Below are 22,928 nucleotides of genomic sequence, written 5' to 3'. Positions count from 1 at the left end.
CTCCTCCAAATAGGCTCTGCTCAAATAAACCAAACTGAAAAACTGTGGTAAACAACAGAAATTCTGCAGATGCTGGAAATTCAAGCAACACACATCAAAGTTGCTGGTGAACACAGCAGGCCAGGCAGCATCTGTAGGAAGAGGTACAGTCGACGTTTCAGGCCGAGTCCTGACGAAGGGTCTCGGCCTGAAACGTCAACTGCACCTCTTCCTACAGATGCTGCCTGGCCTGCTGCGTTCACCAGCAACTTTGATGTGTGTTGCTTGAAAAACTGTGGTTCCCAGTCCCCTTCCCACATCTTCGGACCCTTTTATTTGCAAGCGGAGCACTTAGTACTTGGGACCCAGGATGTTGGCAAGGGAGAGTGGGGGGGGGGGGAGGGGGACAACTAGCTTCGCCATTTTATTTTATATAAAAAGTTGCTAAAGCCAGAAGTAATAAATACAGCAGAGGGTTGGAAAGTGAATCCTCTCCATGAAATGCTCTGGAGAATCCCAGCAGGAAAAAAAAGTGCTTTTGAGAAGGTGGCTGGGACAGGCTCCCCGAAGTAGTCCACTACACCAAGAGGGTTCAGGACCAATGAGATCCTTCTGCTGAAATACATCAAGGGGTCAAGATGAAACAGCTGCCTGCAAGAATGCAGATAGACTTCTCTGCCATCATGCTGGAACTCTGAAATTAAGTGGCCCTGATGGGCCGATTTGTCAACCCAGGTTCTGGGCTGAAATACCACTGCAACACAAAATCAGCACCACTTGCCAGAACAGCAGAACGTTTGACCCCCCCCTTCCACCTTGACCTCCAACCCACTTCAATCTAAACACCTCAGCCACAGACTGCTAAGCAAGTGGTCACACTGCCCCTCAGCACTGTTAGTCTTGGGGGTAGTGGGAAAATGAGGAGAGGGACGGAGAAGGGGCTAATCTGCCACCAAGGGAGTCAGTATTAGGAGCACTCATGTGGTAGAGAAGCAGGTTGTGGGGAAGGTGAGTGATGTAGAAACGGGGATCCGAGTCACAGCAGGGCTACACAGAACCAGATTTCAGCAAACCCACAGCCTCTCACACAGAACTCCAAAGTTTGCAAAGTGTCAAAGGCAGATCTGGGGTTGAAGTGGTACACGGACAGTCAGTATGGAGAGGGGTGTGAGGGGGAGGTCTGGGATTGAAGTGGTACACGGACAGTCAGTATGGAGAGGGGTGTGAGGGGGAGGTCTGGGATTGAAGTGGTACACGGACAGTCAGTATGGAGAGGGGTGTGAGGGGGAGGTCTGGGATTGAAGTGGTACACGGACAGTCAGTATGGAGAGGGGTGTGAGGGGGAGGTCTGGGATTGAAGTGGTACACGGACAGTCAGTATGGAGAGGGGTGTGAGGGGGAGGTCTGGGATTGAAGTGGTACACGGACAGTCAGTATGGAGAGGGGTGTGAGGGGGAGGTCTGGGATTGAAGTGGTACACGGACAGTCAGTATGGAGAGGGGTGTGAGGGGGAGGTCTGGGATTGAAGTGGTACATGGACAGTCAGTATGGAGAGAGGTGTGAGGGGGAGGTCTGGGGTTGAAGTGGTACACGGACAGTCAGTATGGAGAGGGGTGTGAGGGGGAGGTCTGGGGTTGAAGTGGTACACGGACAGTCAGTATGGAGAGGGGTGTGAGGGGGAGGTCTGGGGTTGAAGTGGTACACGGACAGTCAGTATGGAGAGGGGTGTGAGGGGGAGGTCTGGGATTGAAGTGGTACACGGACAGTCAGTATGGAGAGGGGTGTGAGGGGGAGGTCTGGGATTGAAGTGGTACACGGACAGTCAGTATGGAGAGGGGTGTGAGGGGGAGGTCTGGGATTGAAGTGGTACACGGACAGTCAGTATGGAGAGGGGTGTGGGGGGAGGTCTGGGATTGAAGTGGTACACGGACAGTCATTGAACTCAGCAGCTCTGAATCTACTTTCCATCACACTCCCTGGCAAGCCCGTACTCTCCAACTCACACCTCACACGATTGGCGCCAGTGGTACGGAGCAGGGACTGAACCTGCCCCCACAGGGTGGGTGGTGCCAAAACCCGTCACCCTCCCTGCATCCACCCGCCACTCCCAGCTCCCCTCCATGCCAGTGTTGGAGAGAGCAAGGTTTTCAGCTGTCAAAATTGAATCAAGCCGTTCTGTGCAAAGCAACAAAGATCGCTAGGAGAGCTGGGAGGCGGAGAAAGTGCTTGCCCGTCAGGGGTCTGTGCTTAGCATAACAGAGTCAGAGCTCAAGATACTCCTGCTGTGGACTGAAGGTGCTTCTGCAGCACTGCTGCGTTAACCTGTGTGGGGTTGGGGCCAAAACACTGGGGAAGGGAGAGGAAAGCAGGGCGCGAGGGCACAAAATATTCCCCACAGATGGAGGAAGCTTAGGGGATCGCCTCCCTTGTATGCAGGGGACGGCTGAACACCAGCTGGAAATAATCGCCCACGTCTCCAAATCCCTCTACGGCAGCCTGGTTCTGACCAGCACAGAACAAGAGATGGTCATCCTCGAGAAATCTACCTGCAACTTGGATCGATCGAGTCAGAGGCAGTGAGGGGGTGAGGGAGGAGAACGGTGGGGGAGGAGGGGAGGCAGTGTCAAACACCTCAAGCACAGGGGCAACACAGAACCGGATTTCAGCAAACCCACAGCCTCTCACTCAGAACTCCAAGTTTTGCAAAGTGTCGAAGTTGCAGTCAAACAGCTCGCTGATGCCCTCGCCCTCGTCCAACCCGAAGTGGTAGTCCTGAAGCAGCGGGGGGGAGAGGTTGATGAATGTGTCGTCAAATGGGAGGGAGGGAAGGATGTCTTCAGGCTGCTGCAGGAGGGAGGCAGCAGAGGTCAAAGGTGAGAGGTTAATGTCCACCAATGCTGGAGGCGAAGTGCCAAGATGCGTCTCTGTGAAGACACAACATTAGGCATCAGTGCACAGTCAGACCTCCACCCACCCCACCCCCAACAACCAAAAGGGAAATCAGGTTAAGCCAAAAGAAAAGATACAACACTGCGTGGTTACAACCAAACTGAAATGCAAACTAATCAGGAAAAACTGAAATAAAGACACCTCTGAGTCAGTACCTGGGGTGAAGGTTGGTCTAAACCTTTGCACTGCAGAGACCCATCAGTGAGATGAAGATTTGCATAATTTGCAATTGTCAAACAAGGCATTCTTATAAATAAAAGGCAGGCACTTCTTTCATAGTGTTAGGGATGCCATAGGAGGTCTGCAGGAATGCCTGAAGTCCTCCAGTAGCAGGTTCAGGAACAGTTACTTCCATTCAACCATTCAGTTAATGAACTAACCTGCACAACTTTCATCACTCCCTTAGTACAGCAACTGTATGAACACTTGGCACTAAAATGAACAATTTTTGTGCTAATTGCTTTTCTCTCAGGCAACAGGCCCTTCCGGCCCAATGAGCCTGTGCTGCGCAATTACACCCATGTGACCAACTAACCTCTTTAGAATGTGGGAGGAAATCCGAGCACCAGGAGCAAACCCACACGGTCACGGGGGAGCGCACAAACTCAGAGACGGCAGCGGGATTTGAACCGGAGACCCACATGGTCACAGGAGAGCGCACAAACTCAGAGACGGCAGCGGGATTTGAACCGGAGACCCACACGGTCACGGGAGAGCGCACAAACTCAGAGACGGCAGCGGGATTTGAACCGGAGACCCACACGGTCACGGGAGAGCGCACAAACTCAGAGACGGCAGCGGGATTTGAACCGGAGACCCACACGGTCACAGGAGAGCGCACAAACTCAGAGACGGCAGCGGGATTTGAACCGGAGACCCACATGGTCACGGGGGAGCGCACAAACTCAGAGCTGGCAGCGGGATTTGAACCGGCGTAGCTGGCACTCTATGAAGCGTTATGCTAACTGCTACACTATGGCGCAGCCCCGAATTTTGTACAATTCATGTTTTCCTTGTGAATGCAGTGTATCTAATGAACTGTGCCTGTGATGCTGTTTGAAAGTAAGTTTTTCACTAACTGGTACATAGGATAAACTTTGACCTTGAAAATTAAAACATTTAGACCTTAAGATATAGGAGCAGAATTAGGCCATTTGGCCCATTGAGTCTGCTCCACCATTTCATCATGGCTGATCCATTTTCCCTCTCAGCCCCAATCTCCTGCCTTCTCCCCGTATTCCTTCATGTCGTGACTAATCAAGAACCTATCAAACACTGTCTTAAATATACCCAATGACTTGGCCTCCACAACTGCCTGTGGCAACGAATTCCATAGATTCATCACTCTTTTGCCCTAGACTTCCCTACCATAGGAAACATCCTCTCCACATCCACTATCTAAATCCTTCAGACTTCGATAGGTTTCAATGAGGTTCCCCCCAACTCATTCTTCTGAATTCCAGTGAGTACAGGCCCAGAGCCATCAATCAGTTCTCAGATGTTAACCCTTTCGTTCCCAGAATCTCCTCTGAATCCTCTCCAATGTCAGCACATCCTTTCTTAGATAAAGGGCCTAAAAACTGCTCACAATGCTCCAAGTGCGGCCTCACCAGTGCCTTATAAAGCTTCAGCATTACATCCTTGCTTTTATATTCTAGTCCTCTCGAAATGAATGCTAAAACTTGCTTTGCTTTCCTCACCACCGACTCAACCAGCAAATTAACCTTTAGGGAATCCTGCACAAGGAGTCCCAAGTCCCTTTGCTCCTCAGATTCTTAAATTTTCTCTCCATCTAGAAAATAGTCCACATTTTTGTTTCTTCTACCAAAGTGCATGACCATACACTTCCCAACGCTGCATTCCACCTGCCACTTATTTGCCCATTTTCCTAATCTGTCCAAGTCCTTCTGCACCCTCTGTTTCCTCAAAACTACCTGCCCCTCCACCTACCTTCGTATCAAAATATTGCCAAATATTTGTCTGTGAGGGGTCAGATGAAATACCCAAGTGCTTCATTTGAAGGACACCATGTCTAGAGTGCAGCACTCCCTCAGTAACACATGCAGACTTCTTTCTATAAAGGACAAAGTGATTGAGGAGCAGAAAAGTGCACAAACCCTGGTCTTGACAGGACGATGGCAAGAGGGTCGTGCCCTGGGAAGTGCTTCCTGGTGGTTCCTGATGGGTGAGCTTGCAGAAGCTGCCCGTCTTGATGGGGCTGACTTTCACAGGGCTGCCGAGTGTCTTCACGGGACTACAGGAGCCTGAGCTGCTCTCGGGACAGAGGAAAACATCCACTGGGCCCTTGCTGCTTTGCAATGAAATCTGCAGTGCCTACAGATGAAGGCACACCCACGAGGTTAAAAAACAGCCATAGAGCAATACAGCATAGAAAAAGGCGCCTCAGCCCATCTAGATGGTGCTGAACTGTTATTCTGCCTAGTCCCATAGACCCGCACCTAGACCCCAACCCTCCACACCCAACCCCACCCCCCCATCCATCCATATACCCATGCAAAACGATTTAATTTATTTAATTTATTTATTTTTTGGTTGATTTGATTGGTTGAGATACAGCACAGAATAGCCCTTCCAGCCCTTCAAGACACGCCGCCCAGTAATCCCCCAATTTAACCCTGGCCTGATCACTGTACAATTTACAATGACCAATTACCTAGCAACCAGTCTTGTCTTTGGGCTGTGGGAGGAAACCGGAGCACCCACTGAAATACTTGCAGTCACGGGAAGAACATACAAGCTCCCGGGTCACTGGTACTGTAAAGCATTGCGCTAACCACAACGCTGCCGGGCCACTTCACAAACTTCTCGTAAAGATTCCAATTGAACTTCCGTCCTCCACATCCGCTGGCAGCTTGTTCCACACTCTCACCACCTTCTGAGTGAAGTAGTTCCCCATAAGTAGTTCACCTTTCACCCTCAACCTATGACCTCTGGTTCTGCTCTCACCCAACACCCATATTCTGCAATCTGTTGCTACTACATCGTGGAGGAGGTACAGGAGCCTGAAGAAACACACTCAACTGAAGGTGTAGAGTCTCTATTGGTTGAGTTAAAAAAATGGCAAGGGTAAAAGGACCCCAATGACAGTCGTATACAGGTCTCCAAACAGCAGCCGGAATGTGGATTACAAATTACAGCAGGATATAGGAAAGGCATGTCAGAAGGACAATGCCATGATAATCATTGGGGATTTTAACATGAAAGTGGATTGGGACAACCAGGTCAGTACTGGACCTCAAGAGAGAGAATTTGTGCAACGTCTAAAGGATGGTTTTTTAGAACAGCTTGCTGTTGTGCCCACTAGGGGATCGGCTGTGCTGGATTGGGTGTTGTGCAATGATCTGGTGGTGATAAGAGAGCTTAGGGTTAAGGAACCCTTATGGAATAGTGATCACAGTATGATCACGTTCACATTGAAATTTGAGAGGGAAAAAATAAAACCCAATGTGTTGGTATTTCAGTGGAATAAAGGAAACTACAATGGCATGAGAGGGAAACTGGCCAAGTTGACTGGAAAGGGACATTTGCAGGAAAGACAGCAGAGCAGCGATGGCTGGAGTTTCTGCAAAAAATGAGGGAAGTGCAAGACAGATATATTCCAAATAAGAAGAAATTTTCAAACAGAAGAAGGACACTACCGTGGCTGACAAGTGAAGTCACAGCCAAAGTAAAAGCAAAAGAGAGAGCATACAAGGAAGCCAGAGCTAGTGGGAAGATAGAGGATTGGGGAGTTTTTAAAAACTTGCAGAAGAAAACTGAGGTCATTCAGAAGGAAAAGATGAATTATGAGAGGAAGCTGATGAGTAATATCAAAGAAGATACTAAAAGCTTTTTTAAGTATATAAAGGGTAAAAGAGAGTCGAGGCTTGATATAGGACCAATACAAAATGACACTGGAGATATTGTAATAAGAGATGCAGAGATGGCAGAGGAACTGAATGTGTATTTTGCATCAGTCTTCACAGTGGAAGATGTTTGCAGTACACCGTACATTCAAGAGTGTCAGGGAAGTGAAGCTTGTGCAGTGAAAATTACGACACAGAAGGTGCTCAGGAAGCTTAATGGTCTGAGGGTGGATAAGTCTCCTGGACCTGATGGAATGCACCCTCGGGTTCTGAAGGAAGTAGCTGGGGAGATTGCAGCGGTGTTAACGATGATCTTTCAAGAATCAATAGATTCTGGCATTGTACCAGATGACTGGGAAATTGTAAGTGTTACTCCACTATTTAAGAATGGTGGGAGGTAGCAGAAAGGAAACTATAGACCTGTTAGCCTGACATCAGTGGTTGGGAAGTTGTTGGAATCAACTGTTAGGGATGAGATTACGGAGTACCTGGAGGCACATGACAAGACAGGCCAAAGCCAGCATGGTTTCCTGAAAGGAAGATCCTGCCTGACAAACCTACTGCAATTTTTTGAGGAAGTTACAAGCAGGGTAGACAAAGTAGATGTGGTGTACTTGGATTTTCAGAAGGCCTTTGACAAGGTGCCACACATGAAGCTGCTTAGCAAGATAAGAGCCCATGGGACTACAAGGAAGTTACAAGTGTGGGTGGAGCATTGGCTGGTCGGCAGAAAACAGGAAGTGGGAATAAAGGGATCCTATTCTGGCTGGCTGCCGGTTACCAGTGGAGTTCCACAGGGGTCAGTGTTGGGACTGCTGCTTTTTACGATGTATGTCAATGATTTGGAGTACTATGAATGGATTTGTGGCTAAACTTGCTGATGATACAAAGATAAGTGGAGGAGCGGGTAGTGTTGAGGAAACAAGAGAGCCTGCAGAGAGAGTTAGATAATTTGGGGGAATGGGCAAAGAAGTGGCAAATGAAATACAATGCCGGAAAGTGTATGGTCATGCACATTGGTGGAAGAAATAAACAGGCAGACTATTATTTAGATGGGGAGAGAATTCAAAATGCAGGGAAGGTACTTGGGAGTCCTTGTGCAAGATACCCTAAAGGTTAACCTCCAGGTTGAGTCAGTTGTGAAGAAGGCGAATGCAATGTTGGCATTCATTTCTAGAGGTATGGAATATAAGAGCAGGGATGTGATGTTGAGGCTCTATAAGGGACTCGTGAGACCACACTTGGAGTATTGTGTGCAGTTTTGGGCTCCTTATTTTAGAAAGGATATACTGACATTGGAGAGGGTTCAGAGAAGATTCACGAGAATGATTCCAGGATGAAAGGGTTACTGTATGAGGAACGTCTGGCAGTTCTTGGGCTGTATTCCCTGGAGTTCAGGAGAATGAGGGGGATCTCACAGAAACATTCTGAATGTTAAAAGGTCTGAACAGATTAGATATGGCAAAGTTATTTCCCATGGTAGGGGATTCTAGGACAAGGGGGCACGACTTCAGGATTAAAGGACATCCATTTAGAACAGAGATGCGGAGAAATTACTTTAGTCAAAGGGTGGTAAATCTGTGGAATTTGTTGCCATGAGTGGCTGTGGAGGCCAAGTCATTGGGTGTATTTAAGGCAGAGATAGATAAGTTCTTGATTAGCCAGGGCATCAAAGGCTGGAGGAACTGAGCAGGTCAAGCAACTTCTGTGGAGCAAAAGGAACAGTCGAAATTTCAGGCCGAGATCCTTCATCGGGTCATAATATAGGATCAGTATACAAAAGTTTGAGCAAATGCATGCAGGCCTTTTCCCCTGAAATTGGGTGAGAATGAACTACAAGTCATTGGTTTAGAATGAAAGGTGAAATAGTTAAGGGGAACTGGATTGGGGTCTTCACTCAGAGGATGGTGCCCTCCAATGAGCATAACTACACGAAGCACTGTTGCAGGAAAGCAGCTTCCATTATCAGGGACCCACACCACCAAGGTCGTGCTCTCTTCTTGCTGCTACCATCAGGAGTGACACCATCAGGTTCAGGTACAATTATTACCCCTGAACCATCAGTCTCCTGAACCAGAGGGGATAACTTCACTTGCCCCATTGTTGAGATGTTTCCACAACCAATAGACTTACTTTCAAGGACTCTTCATCTCATGTTTTCAATGTCCATTGCTTGCGTGTTTGTTTGTTTGTTTATTATTTCTTTATTTTTGTACCTGCAGTTTGTTGTCCTTTGCACACTGGTTGAATATGCAGTCTTTCACTAATTCTATTGTGGTTATTATCCTGTTATGGATTTATTGAGTATATTCACGGGAAAATGAATCTCAGGGTTGTATATGGTGACATATATGCACTTTGATGATAAACTTACTTTGAATTTTGAATGTGGAATGAGCTACCAGTGGAATTGGTAGATGCAGGTTCAGTTGTAAGTTTTAAGAGGAATTTGGATAAGCACATGGATGAGAGGGACATGGAGGGGCTATGGTCCAGGTGCAGGTAGTTAAAAGACTGTTTGTGGCCCTAAATGGTGGAGAAGGTGGAAGTGTAGGGGCAGATGTTGCACTTGTCAAACTTGTAGGGATGAATACCATGAGTAAGATCAGAGGGAAATGACGAGCGGACAAAGGAGTCACATAGAAAATGATCCCTATGGAAAACGGAGGGAGTAGGGAGTGGGAGGAAAGAACTCTTTCCTTAATTGCTTGATTCCTGACTCCCTTTTCCTTCAACACTACCAGTACTTCTTTAAAATTGGCAATTGTTAAATTAACTTATTTCAACAAAACCAATGCTTGCAGGACTTTTCTCCAAGATATCTGGAGACAGCTTAACCACATCAGAGAGCCGGCCACCTCTGTGAGGAGGAATTTGGCTCTGTGTCAAGTTCAGCTCCGTGCACACCATTACTGGGCCTTACCTCACTTGGATCAGTCACTTGCAGCTTAGTATCCGCAGGAGCTTTAATCACCATCACCATCTCTTCAGACAAGTCCTCGATGCTGCGCAAGTCTTGGCAGGTTACATAAGCAAACGTGCAATAAACAAAGGTTAAGGAACATTTTTAGACTGCAAGAACCAGGCAGGTGACATCAGAGACGCGTTCCCAAATTCCAACAGAGCAGCTGGTATTCCTTAATTCAAATAATGAAATTAAATTTAAATTAAAAAGGTGATATCAGTAATGGCTGTCACAAACTACTGAGCTGCTGAAAAACCCTCATTAAATATACAGTATAGCAGGATAGCACAGGGACAGGGCTTTCAGTTAAGCATGTCCATGCTGGCCACAACTGCATCTAAACTAATCTCCTCTACCCTCTGTTCCTCTATTCCCTGTCTATCTAAACCTTTCTTTATCAGTACTATCATATCCTCTCTTTTTTTTAACATTTCCAGGATAATCAGTGCATTCCAGGCACCTACCAGCTCTGTGTAAAAAAACATCTGCCTTACAGATTGCCTTCAAACTTGCCCTCTCTCACATTTTAGTACATAGTATTTCCACTCTGATGAAAAAGACTGATTGTCAGCCTTACCTAGGCCTCTCATAACTTTAAATACTTCAGCCCTCCAATGTTCCACCGTAAACAATCCAAATACTAATTTGACTTAACAACAGCAACCAGCTTTCAGACCTGAGTGTGGATAGTGGATTAAATTCAAAATGCAGCTCGGAGCAGTAAATTGAAGTCCAGGAAACACCCAAATGACTGAGATATCTGCATGCGCATGAAAGCAATAAACATCCCATTGCATCAATGGGACTCAGATGTCAGCACTAAGAGTAAATTATAGACCAGGAGACACCCAAAAGACTGAGATATCTGTATATGCATGAATGTAATCAACACTCCTTTGCAGTAACTAACACTCATTTTCGGTACATTGGTGGGAAGATCTAGTCATTTAAAAACTACATGCAAGTTGAAAGAGGCATTGTGAGGGCATTGTAATGATAGAAACCTTTGATTTTTAACACATAAAAATATGCTCTAATGTTGGATCAAGGAGTGACTCAAAAGGCTGTCAGCTTGTGTTTGTTTCCTAAATAAAGACCTTAATGACTTCTTATCTACCAGATGAGAGTCTGGTGACTTCATTCAACAACAAACCCCGGCAATACCTGGTGAAACTCTGCTGCACTGTCTCCAAATCGTCCACATCCTTCCTGCATTGCAACAACTAGAAATGCACACCACAGTCCCACTGTGACCTAACTGAAGTTTTATTCAGCTGTATCGTGACACACCGACCTTTACACTCAATGCCTGACCAATGAAGGCAAGCATGCTGCATGCCTTCCTTACACCCTTTCCACTCGCGTTGCCACATTCCAGGAGCTGTAGAATTTCACCTTAATATTCCTCTGCATGTCAGTGCGCTTAAGGATCCTGGCATCCCTTAGATTTGAACTAGTGAAACGCACTACCTCAAGCTTGTCTGGATTAAACTCTATCTGGCATTCCTCTGCCAAAATCTCCAACCGATCCACATCCTGCTCTGTCCGTTCCTATCTGCAGCTTGTATCCTCATACCACCTATACATGTTAAATCAGACCTCCTGCATTTCATCCAATCACGTACACATATTACAGATCAATGGCGTCTCGTGATGGGAATACAACATCGCTGCCCCCAACCCTCATGATGGCTGAAGCTTAACTCAGCTCTGAAATAGCCAGCAGGCCACACAGTTCATTAGACGTGGCCAACACCATCAACGTCCTGTGGACAATTAAACTGATGAAATATATTATCCTGCAGGTCTTGTTAAGAACACACAATCAATACACCACCATAATTACACCCAGCGGTACAAGGCTACAGAGGTTAAACTGCAGGTAGCGTAGTGGTTAGCATGATGCTATTACCACTCGAGGTGTTCTGGAGTTTAGAGTTCAATTCTGGCGCAGTCTGTAAGGAGTTCGTACGTTCCCTCTGTAAACTGCGTAGGTTTCCTCCAGGTGTTCCTGTTTCCTCCCACAGTCCAAAGACATAATGGTTAGTAGGTCAATTGGTCATTGTAAATTGTGTGTGGTTAGGCTAGGGTTAAAAAGGTGGGCTGCTGAGCAGCTCGGGGCATTGGGCCAGAAGGGCCTGTTCTGTGCTGTCTCTCTCAATCGGGGTTGCCAACCTGTTTATGCCATGGACTAAAACCATTAAGCAAGGGGTCTGTGGAGCCCAGGTTAGGAACCCCAGCTCTAAATAAATAAGTTAGGACTAGAAAACAGAGCTCAGGGCCATTAGTCCAATGAGATGAACTCAAACCCCAATGCAACAGCTAGTGAATTTCAACGCAAGCAATTAAATACATTTATTAAAAGAAAGGGTAGCCATGACATCAGGGATGTGACCAAAACTTATTTGGTTCAGAAATACCCTTCTTGCAAATGATATGTGACTCCACACATCTCAAAACGATTGAGTCCTTAGCTTGGGGACAAATAGGTAGGGATAGGCAGTAAATACTGGCAGTACCAGCAATGCCCACCTCGTGCAAGTAGATAAAACAATATCCAAAGATCTGTATTACAACAAGAAGTCCCAAGGACTACTCTTGGATCTGCTTTCATTGGAGTCTCAACCTAACATGTGGAGCATCGACATTGGGGTTAGATCAGTGATAAACCCAGACAGCAGCACAAAGCGCATGGTATTTGCAGCTAATGAAGCTCTGGCACTGGTCTAGGGGAAGGATATCTCTGGCTCTCCGCATCCTCGGTCAGTAGTTTGAGCTGTAGAGTGCAGCTCTGGATCAGTTCCTCCAGCTTGCGATCGCTGTCATCCAGCTCAGCTAATTCCTTCACCAGCGCCTGGTACCGGGCAGACATGTCACCATCCAGGAACTGGCTCCCTCCCCTGGAGAGGAAGAGAACAGTGGAGAGATGCCACAGGAGTAGCGGGCAGCGGCGGAAACTAATCGGGGGAAGTCGGTCCCAAGTCACGCCCATTTCAGGAGCCGCAAGGTTATGTGGCAGCTCTATAAAACTGTTTAGACCACACTTGGAGTATTGTGTTCAGATCTGGTCCCCTCATTAGAGAAAGCATGTGGAAGATCTGGAGAGGATACAGGGGAGATTTACCAGGATGTTTCCCAGGTTAGAGATAATGCCTTGTGAGGAGAGGTTACACAGACTAGTGGTTTTCTCTTTGGTCTGAAGGAAGTGACTGTATAGAGGTGTACAAGATAAGAGGCAAGAGTGGACAAGCCAGAGACTTTTTTTTAACCAGGTTGGAAATGGCTAGCACAAGTGGGCATAACTTTAAGGTGACTGGAGGAATCTTTAGGGGGAGTGTTAGAGGTAGCAAATCATAAGCACAAAAGATTCTGCAGATGTTAACCCAGGGTTTTAAAAGACTCAGAGTGGTAGGTGCATGGAACATGCTCTCAGGAGCAGTGATAAGAGGCAGATACATTAGGGACGTTTAAGAAAGCCACAGATAAGCACGTGGATGAAAGGAAATTGGATGGCTGTGGGGGAGGGAAGGGCTGGACTGATCTTAGAGTAGGTTAAAAGTTTAGGTTAAGAGCCTGTATTGAGCTATAATTTTCTTTTCTTTTTGGCGTGTGCCTGTGTGCATGCGCGTCTGTGCGTGTGCGTGCGTGCGTGTCTATGCGTCCATGATGACTTTTTCATGGTTTTTACAAGGCACGGAGCGAGAGAGAGACTATGTGGCGCGCCACTCCTCACACAGACATTTTCATAGTATTTTCCCTTTATTTTACGAGGTCGAGTTGCAATCTCGACACTCAACCCGGCACGGATAGAAAGCGTACTCGGGTGCGGACCCGACTAGTTTCGAACACGGGAACCTCCGCTCCCGGGTCCACCGCCAATGTCATTGTGCCACCAGCCGGCCCGAGCTATAATTTTCTATGTCTGAGAGAAGCTAAACATCATTACCTCCCAGTCTTACCTCACCTCACACAACATCTATCCAACACATTCAAACAGACCAATAAAACCCAGTTGCACCGGCTTGTCAGGAAACACACTTCGACAGCAACATGCGTGAAATGTTGAAAATGGCCATTCAAGATAGGCCTTATCTCTGGATTCCCCGAGCAAGAGAGGAACCATTACTATGATAAAGGTGAACTCTTTATCTCACAACCCAGCCCGTCGTAACACTTTGTTTACCTGCGGTGCACATTCCCTGAAACAGTAACACTATTGTATATTCTGCATTCTGTCACTATCGTCCTTTTGTATTTCCTCAAAGTTCAAAGTAAATTTATTACCAAAGTACATATATGTAAATGTGGATGTATGTAAACATGTGTGTGTTATATATGTACGAGAGAGCGAGAGGTGTGTGTGTGCATAAATATATGTGTTTATGTGTATGTGTATGTGTTTATCACTGACATGTCTTGAAAATTTGTTGTTTTGTTGCATCAGTGTAGAGCAAGATAAAAATTACTTTAAGTCACAATAGAAAATAAATGAAATAATGCAAATGAGGAAATGCGAAGTAGTATTCCAGTTCCCATACACCTTCACCAACCCCCCCCCCACCCCACCTCAGGACAGCCTTAAAGCTCTCCGCTACTTTCTGGTCACCTGACCCAACCAACTGCCCTCCACCACCGCTCTCCTCCGTCTGGCAGAACTGGTCCTCATTATCAATAATTTCTCCTTCAACTCCTCCCACTTCCTTCAAACTAAAGGTGTAGCCATGGGCACTCGCTTGGGTCCCAGCTATGCCTACCTTTTTGTTGGCTACACGGAACAACCTATGTTCCAAGACTGCACCCTAATTGCTGCCCAACTCTTTACGTCAACAACTGCACTGTTTCTGCTTCCTGCACCCACACTGAGCTCACTGACTTCACTTTTACCTCTGACTTCCACCCTGTCCTCAAGTTTGTCTGGTCCACTTCCAATGCCTCCCTTCCCTTTCTTGATCTCTGTCTCTATCTCTGGAGACAGTCTATCTACTGATACTGATCTACTGATAAAGAAGGCAAGACAGCGGCTATACTTTATCAGGAGTTTGAAGCAATTTGGCATGTCAACAAATACACTCAAAAACTTCTATAGTTGTACAATGGAGAGTATTCTGACAGGCTACATCACTGTCTGGTACGGGGGGGCTACTGCACAGGACCGAAAGAAGATACAGAAGGTTGTAAATCTAGTCAGCTCCATCTTGGGTACTAGCCTACAAAGTACCCAGGCCACCTTCAGGGAGCGGTGTCTCAGAAAGGCAGTGTCCATTATTAAGGACCCCCAGCACCCAGGGTATGTCATTTTCTCACTGTTACCATCAGGGAGGAGGTACAGAGACCTGAAGGCACACACTCAGCGATTCAGGAACAGCTTCTTCCCCTCTGCCCATCCAATTCCTAAATGGACATTGAAGCTTTGGACACTACCTCACTTTTTAAAAAAATATGCAGTATTTCTGTTTTTGCACATTTAAAAAATCTATTCAATGTACATAATTGATTTACTTGTTTATTTATTACATTTTATTTTATTTTTTCTCTCTCTCTGCTAGATCATGTATTGCATTGAACTACTGCTGCTAAGTTAACAAATTGCACATCACATGCCAGTGATGATAAACCTGATTCTGATATCTTTCATAAACCCACTGATTCCCACAGCTACCAGGACTATACATCTTCCCATCCTGTCACTTGTGAAAATGCCAGTCCCATCTCTCAGCATCTGCTCTCAGGACAAGGCTTTTCATTCCAGAACTAAGGAGATGTCCTCCTTCTTCAAAGAAAGGGGTTTCTTTCCTCCACTCTCGACGCTGCCCTCAGCCGCATCTCTTTCTTTTGTACACATCTACCCTCACCACATCCTCCTGCCACCACACCAAGGATGGGGTTCCTCTTGTCCTCACCTACCACCCACTAGCCTCCATGTCCAGCACCTAGTTCAGCATAATTTCTGCCATCTCCAACGGGATCCTGCCACCAAGAGCATCTCTCCCTCTCCCCCCCAACACTTTCCACAGGGATCATTCCCTACACTACTCCCTTGTCCACTCGTCTCTCTCCACTGATCTCAGTCCTTTCAGGTGAGCCTGTTGGGATCATCTACTGTATCCAGTGCTCCTGGTGTAGCCTCCTGTATATCGGTGAGATGCAACATAGATTGGGAGACCGCTTTGCCAGAAAAATCAAGATCTCCTGATAGCCACCCATTTCAATTCTACTTCCCATTCCCATTCCAAAACAGCAATCCATGGCCTCCTCTACAGCCACAATGAGGCCACACTCAGGTTGGAGGAGCAACACCTTATATTCTGTCTGGGCAGGCTCCAAACTGATGGCATGAACATCAATTTCTCAATCCTCTGGTAATTGCCCCACCCCCTCACCGTTCCCCAATCCTGTTTCCCTCTCTCACCTTATCTCCTTACCTGCCCATCACCTCCCTCTGGTTCTCCTCCTCTTCCCTTTCTTCCACTGTCTTCTGTCCTCTCCTCTCAGATTCCCCCTCTCCCAGACCTTTATCTGTTTCACCAATCTACTTCCCAGCTCTTTACTTCACCTCTCCCCTTCCTGTTTCACCTATCACATAGTAATTCTTCCTCCCCTCTCCCACCTGCTTACACTGACTTCTCCCTTTCCTTTCCAGTCCTGAAAAATGGTCTGGGCCTGAAACCTCATCTGTTTATTCATTTCCATAGATGCTGCCTGGCCTGTTGAGTTCCTCCAGCATTTTGTGTGAGCGTTGCTTTCGATTTCCAGCATCTGCAGATTTGCTCCTGTTAGTATTCACTGACAGCTCAGAGATCTGCTGGCAGAGGGATAGAAGCTGTACCTAAAATATTGAGTGTGCATCTTCAGCCTGGCTCCCAAGCTCTGGTCTTCCCTTCTCAAGTCTCTCTCTTTCTTCTAAAAACCCACTGCTTTAAAATCAAACTACGGCTCACCTGCCTCAAATCTTCTCAGTGTGGCAACACCCTCGAGCTCATTAAGGAATGGACAACAAGCCACATCCAAAGCACACAGTGGCTCAGATCACCATGGGAAATTTCAAAGGAAATTTATCATCGAAGTATGTACACGTCACCCTGAGATTCATTTTCTTGCAGGCATTCAGTAGAGCAAAGAAATACAATAGGTCAATGAAAAGTTGGACAAACAACAGGAGGCCTGGACAAATAACCAATGGTCGGCCGGTGGCGCAGTGAGATCAGTGCCGGGCTCCAGAACGGAGGTTCCCGAGTTCGATCCAGTGACAGACCACCCCCGTGCGCGCTCTCCATCCGCGCCGGGTCGATGTCGAACTCACAACTCGGCCTCGTAAAATAATACTGCGAAATGTCTGTGCGAGGAGTGGCGCCCCACACAGCCTTTCGAACTGCACCTTGTAAGGCATGCAAATGCCTGACGCTGGCCTCTCAGGTCTGAGTCGACGTCATCATCATCACCAATGCGCAAAAGAAGACAAACTGCGCAGGCAGACAAACAGACAGATAAGTACTACCAGGAACATGAGTTGTAGAGTCCGGAAAGCAAGTCCATAGGTTGTGAAATCAGTTCAGAAGGCTAAAGAATAGAAACCACCTGTAAGGAAGATGACTAAGCAGATCCCCACCCCCTCCAAAGACAATAACACAGAAGCCGTAGGTTACTAGTTTGGTGAGCACAGGGTTAGGACAGAGCACGCACAATGGTGCAATCCTTGCAAGAAAGACACTTCTGCTTTTACTCAGGAACCACTCGATCAATTTGCTCTTACACTGCCAGAAGTGTGTCTATTTTCATACCCACAGTGGTGCTCCTATCGCAAAACAACAACCCCATTTCACAACACAAGTGATTCTGCAGATGCTGGAAGTGCACACACTAAACACACACTAAATGCTGGAGGAACTCAGCAGATCGGGCAGCACCTACGGAGCAAAATAAAACAGTCAATGTTTTGGGCCGAGACCCTTCTTCAGGACTAGAAAGGAAGAGAGAAGATGCCTGAATGAAAGGGTGGGGGAAAGAGGAGGTAGGACTAGCTAGAAGGTGATAGGTGAAATCAGGTAGGTGAGAAAGGTAAAGGGCTGGAGAAGAAGGAATCTGATAGAAGGGAGAGTGGACCATAAGAGAAAGGGAAGGAGGAGGGAACCCAGGGGGAAGCAATAGGCAGGTGAGAAGAGAAGAAGGTCAGAGTAGGGAATAGAGGATGGGGAGATTTTTTTTAAAACGGGAAAGAGTAATCAATATTCATGCCATCAGGTTAGAGGCTACCCAGATGAACACTAAGGTGCTGCTTCTCCACCTTGAGTGGAGGCCATGGACTGACATGTTGGAAAAGGAATGGGAATCGGAATTAAAATGTTTGACCACCAGGAAGCCCCGCTTGTGGTGGATGCGGCAGAGGTGTTCGACAAAGCACCTCCCATTTATACGTCTGAGAAGAGCACAAGCCGCCCCAGATAGTGAAAGGATTCCATTTCTACAAAGGTCCGTCCATTCAGTAATCCTATCCACGAGTCAGAAAATACACCGAAACCACTCGATATGGTAACCATACCTCCACAACAGTGCTGTAATGAATGGTGTCCATGAGATCCATTTAGCATAAACATTTACTCGTTTAGAGCATTGTTTGTCTGTCTGTCCTTTATTAGGTAGTTTTTCATAAATTCCATTGTATTTCTTTATTTTCTTGAAAATGCCTCAAGTCCCGAACCAGCAGGAACTGTTATTTCCCCTTCAATTGATCAGGGTCCTGAACCAACATGAATAACTTCACTCACCTCAACACTGAACTGATTCCACAACCTACTGTTTCACTTTCAAACTCTACAACTCATGCTTTCAATATTATTTATTATTATGATTGAATTTGCACAGATCGTCTTCTTTTGGTTGTTGTCAGTCTTTCTTTGTATGTAGTTTTTCACTGATTATATTGTATTTGTTTGTTCTACTCTGAATGCTTCCTAGAAAATGGATCCCAAGGTAGCTTATGGTGCTAGGTAGGTCCAAGGTAGCTAGGGTGCCTGAGACTTTTGCACAATACTGTAGTGATTTTATGCATTACACTGCACTGCTGCAAAAAAAAAAGAACAAATTTCACAACGTATGTGGGTAATGATAAACCTGATTTTGATATGGGTCTCTATTGTGGACTGAGAGGGGGAAGGGGGCAGGGAGAGGGGAATCATGGTTCACAAAGGGGGAGGGAGCATGAAACTCCAGAGAAACATTCTGTAATGATCAATATACCAATTGCTGGCTATCAAATGACCTTGTCCGGTGTCTCAGGGATGGGTGTGTCCGCTTCCATGCCATCTTCCACCCTGGCACTCTTTCTCTGCCACCTGTCCCACAGCGCTCCACCCTCTCCACTCTGTTCCCGCCAGAGTTACAAACTCGCTTTCCACTCCACGTTGACAAATACAGTACTGTGCAAAAGTCTGAAGCACCTTACTATATATAGTGTATATGTGTGTGTATATACACATACATACACACACACAGTATGTACCCAAGACTTTTGCATAGTAATATACGTACCTTGATAGTAACTTTGACTTCATTGTCTTCTCCTGCCTAGTTACAACGATACAGAATCAATGGTTGGTTTCAGAGGGTTTGATGTATTAGTGGATGTGGCATTATTAAACAGCAACTGCTTGTCCGCTTCCAAATAAATTCTCTTAAGTGACCTCCCACTGTGAAACTGGCAGCCCCTATTTTTAGGAGGTAATGAGGTCTAACTATTGAGGAGAGGTTACATGTAAACAGTTCTTGCTGAATTTAATAATATTTTACATATGTATGAATGTCCGTATATCAGGTATTTACAACACTAGGACAGACTGAATCAATTCTCAGAGGAATTTAATAAATCAGAATCAGGTTGATTATTACTGACATACATCTTGAAATATGTTTTACAATAAGAAATATTTTTAAAAATAAATAGTGAAGAAAGAGGACAAAATCGTGAGGTAGTTTTCATGAAACATATCAAAACTGATGGTGGAGGGGAAAGGATTGTTAAAATGGTGAGCGTTTATCTTCAGGCTCCTGTACCTCCTCTCTGGTGGCAGTAATGAGAAGATGGCATATCCTAGGTGGTGAAGGTCCTCCACGATGGATACCGCCATCCTGAGTCATCGTCTTTTGAAGATGTCCTCGATGCTGGGGAGGCTGGTGCCCATGATGGAGCTGGCTGAATTTACAACCTTTTGTTGCTTTGTCCGATCCTGTGCTGTGGCTCATCCATACCAAACAGTGATGCAACCAGTTAGAATGCTCTCCACAGTGCATCTGTAGACATTTGCTGGAGTCTTTGGTGATACACCAAATCTCCCCAAACTCCTGATGAAATATAGCCTCTGCCATGCCTTTTTTGTAATTGCATCAATGTTTGACCCAGGATAAATCTTCAGAGATGCTGATACCCAGGAACTTGGAACTGCTCATCCTTTCCACCGCTGACCCCTCATTGAGGACTGGTGTGTGTTCCCTCGACTTCCCCTCCCTGAAATCCACAAACAATTCCTTGGTTTTGCTGATGTTGAGTGCAATGTCAATATTGTGACACCACTCAACCAGCCAATTCATCAGTCTCCATGTCACCATCAAGAAGAAATCTGACAGTGTGTGCAGATGATCGAAAGGCCAACACAAGACCACAAGTGGCTTCTTAAGGTGAAGGAAGAGAAAAAAGGTTAAGGAAGAATTAGAGTCTATGACCAAGGTAGAGCTATCAACATAAAGATATGTGATTCAGGGCCAACAGAAGACTAGCACTGGAGATCTCAGATAGTTGCTCAGGGATGGGGAACCAACCATACGATCATCTTTGCCCACTGCTACATCCCTTGATGGACGAGTATAACAGCCGCTGATGTGCCTTCTTTGTAATTACATCAATGTGTTGGGCCCAAGACAGACCTTCAGAGATGTTGACACTCACGAACTTGAAGCTACTCACACTTTCTACTGCTGACCGCTCGATGAGGACTGGTGTGCGTTATCTGCCTTTCCATCAGTGTCCTTGGTACAAGAGAGAAGCCCACTACCTACTCACTGATTGGCCAACAGATCAAATTGGACCCCCGTCCCCCCATCAATCGGGATCACGTGAAGTCGTGGAAGCTCATGGTGGACGGTCGTATGAGCAGCTTGTACATATCACTAATCCTGGTTATGCGACCACTGATGCCAGGCAGCAGGTAGACAATATTTGAAGAGTATTGATAATGGCTGGGGTCATCCATCTTGTAAAAACACTGCCCAGAAAGCAATGGCAAACCACTTCTATAGAAAAAATTGCCAAGAACAATCATGGTCATGGAAAAACCATGATCGCCCACGTCACAGGACATGGCACAAAATGAACAAACAATGCCTTGTTTTGTTTTTGCGCTGTTCTGCTGAACATGGTGGGCATGCTGTGTTAGTACTGGAATGTTTGCCAACACTGCGGGCTGCCCCCCAGTACATCATTAGGTTGTGTTGGCTGTTAAATCAAACGACACATTCCACTGTGTGTTTCGCTATACATGTGATAGACAAATGCCAATTTGAAATTGTGGCTCTGTTAGTGGCCGTCATAGATAATCGGAACTACAATCTGAGCTAGTTTCTAAAGTGGCTCCTGTGACACACGGTTTTTAGATACAGCAAATAATAATTTTAAAAAACAGTAACAGTAGTGTAGCTAGTACAGCTGCTGCTTCACAGCGCCAGCAACCCAGGTTCAATGCCAACCTCAGGTGCTGTCTGTGTGGAGTCTGCATGTTCTTTGTGTGATCATATGGGGCTCCCAGCTGCTCCTGTTTACTCCCACATCACAAAGATGTGCAGGTTGATAGGTTAACTGGCCACGTTAAATTGCTCTTAGTGTGCAATAGGCTAATAGACTTCAGAGCTACTAGTTGGTTAACCATTCAGAGTTGAGATGGGAAGAAATTTCTTTCCTGGGAATTGTGAACCAAATTCTTAGGCAGTGCTTAATAGTCTGCTCACCTGTTTGGGCTTTATCAAGATTATTCCATCAAAGCCTTGGACCAAATAGACAAAACCCCAAAGGAGAAGCAACATTATTAACATAAGAGATGCTGCAGCTGCTGGAAATCCAGAGTAACACACACAAAATGCTGGAGGAATTCAACAGGTCAGAAGGCATCAATGGAGAGAATTCTTGATTTTTCCCAGTACCGATGAAGGGCATCAGCCCAAAACGTCGACTATTTATTCTCCTCCATAGATGTTGCCTGACCTGCTGAGCCTCTCCAGCAGACTGTGTGTGAAGATTGCCTGCCATTGTGATCAAGATAGGGTTTGACTGTAGGGCCATGATCAAAACTGAACTCAGTGACAATCCCAGCCCTAGAGCTTCTCTACCTGGTGTCCTTGGCCCAACAATCTCCAGCTACTTCATCAACTTCTTTGGCATATTCAAAAGACGATGCCTCATGAAGGCGACATCCAGCCACAGTAGCGCAGTGGCTAACGTGACACAATTATAGCTCAGGCCGTTGGAGTTCAGAGTTAAATTCCTGCGTCTTCTGTAAGAAAGTTTGTATGTTCTTCCCATGAGCTCCTGGGTTTCCTACGGGTGCTCCAGTTTCCTCCCACATTCTAAAGACATAGCGTTAGTAGGTTAATTGGTCATTGCAAATTGTCCTGTGACTAGGCTAGGGTAAAATAGGTGGGTTGCTGGGCGGCACGACTCATTGGGCCAGAAGGGTCTGTTCCACACTCTCTCTCTAAAATAAGGACGCTCACCATCTGGGGCTTGTCATTAGAACCATATGGGATGAGATACAGAAACCTGAAGACCCGTACTCAACAATTCAGGAACCTCACCTCCACCATCAGATTTCTGAACAGACAATGAACACCACTTCATTGTTTCCTTTTGTTTTGCATTAATTTTTGTATTTTATAATAACTTCATGTATGGTCACTCCTCTACTGCCAAACAACAACAAATTGCACATCATCTCAGTCAGTGATTAGAATTCTGGATCTGATGAGGTCAGAAGTGAATATATTCCTTAATTAGAGCACAAAATTAGTTGCTCAGTTCTGGTGGAGCCCAAGCCTGTATGCAATATGACCTAGACAAGATTTACCTATGGGCTAAGTGGCCAAGTGGTTAAGGTGTTCGTCTAGTGATCTGAAGGTCGCTGGTTCGAGCC

At 46.1% G+C, this 22,928-nt stretch overlaps 1 protein-coding gene across 1 annotated transcript in view; it reads right to left on the bottom strand.

Annotated features, from left to right (window-relative positions):
- Positions 1 to 1,660: 1,660 nt before the first annotated feature.
- Positions 1,661 to 22,928, bottom strand: part of LOC140187817 (transcription factor E2F1-like) — a 57,363-nt gene continuing 36,095 nt past the window's right edge. Inside the window, exons 4-7 of the mRNA XM_072243600.1 lie at positions 12,501 to 12,659; positions 9,718 to 9,832; positions 5,046 to 5,262; positions 1,661 to 2,903 (exon numbers count right to left, since the gene is read on the bottom strand). Coding sequence (XP_072099701.1) covers positions 2,665 to 2,903; positions 5,046 to 5,262; positions 9,718 to 9,832; positions 12,501 to 12,659 — 730 coding nt within the window. The 3' untranslated portion in view covers positions 1,661 to 2,664. The remainder of the gene's footprint in view (positions 2,904 to 5,045; positions 5,263 to 9,717; positions 9,833 to 12,500; positions 12,660 to 22,928) is intronic.

This window comes from Mobula birostris, chromosome 2, assembly GCF_030028105.1.
Source record: "Mobula birostris isolate sMobBir1 chromosome 2, sMobBir1.hap1, whole genome shotgun sequence".
Taxonomy (NCBI): Eukaryota; Metazoa; Chordata; class Chondrichthyes; order Myliobatiformes; family Myliobatidae; genus Mobula; species Mobula birostris.
This window is presented reverse-complemented; position numbering and strand designations above follow the sequence as displayed.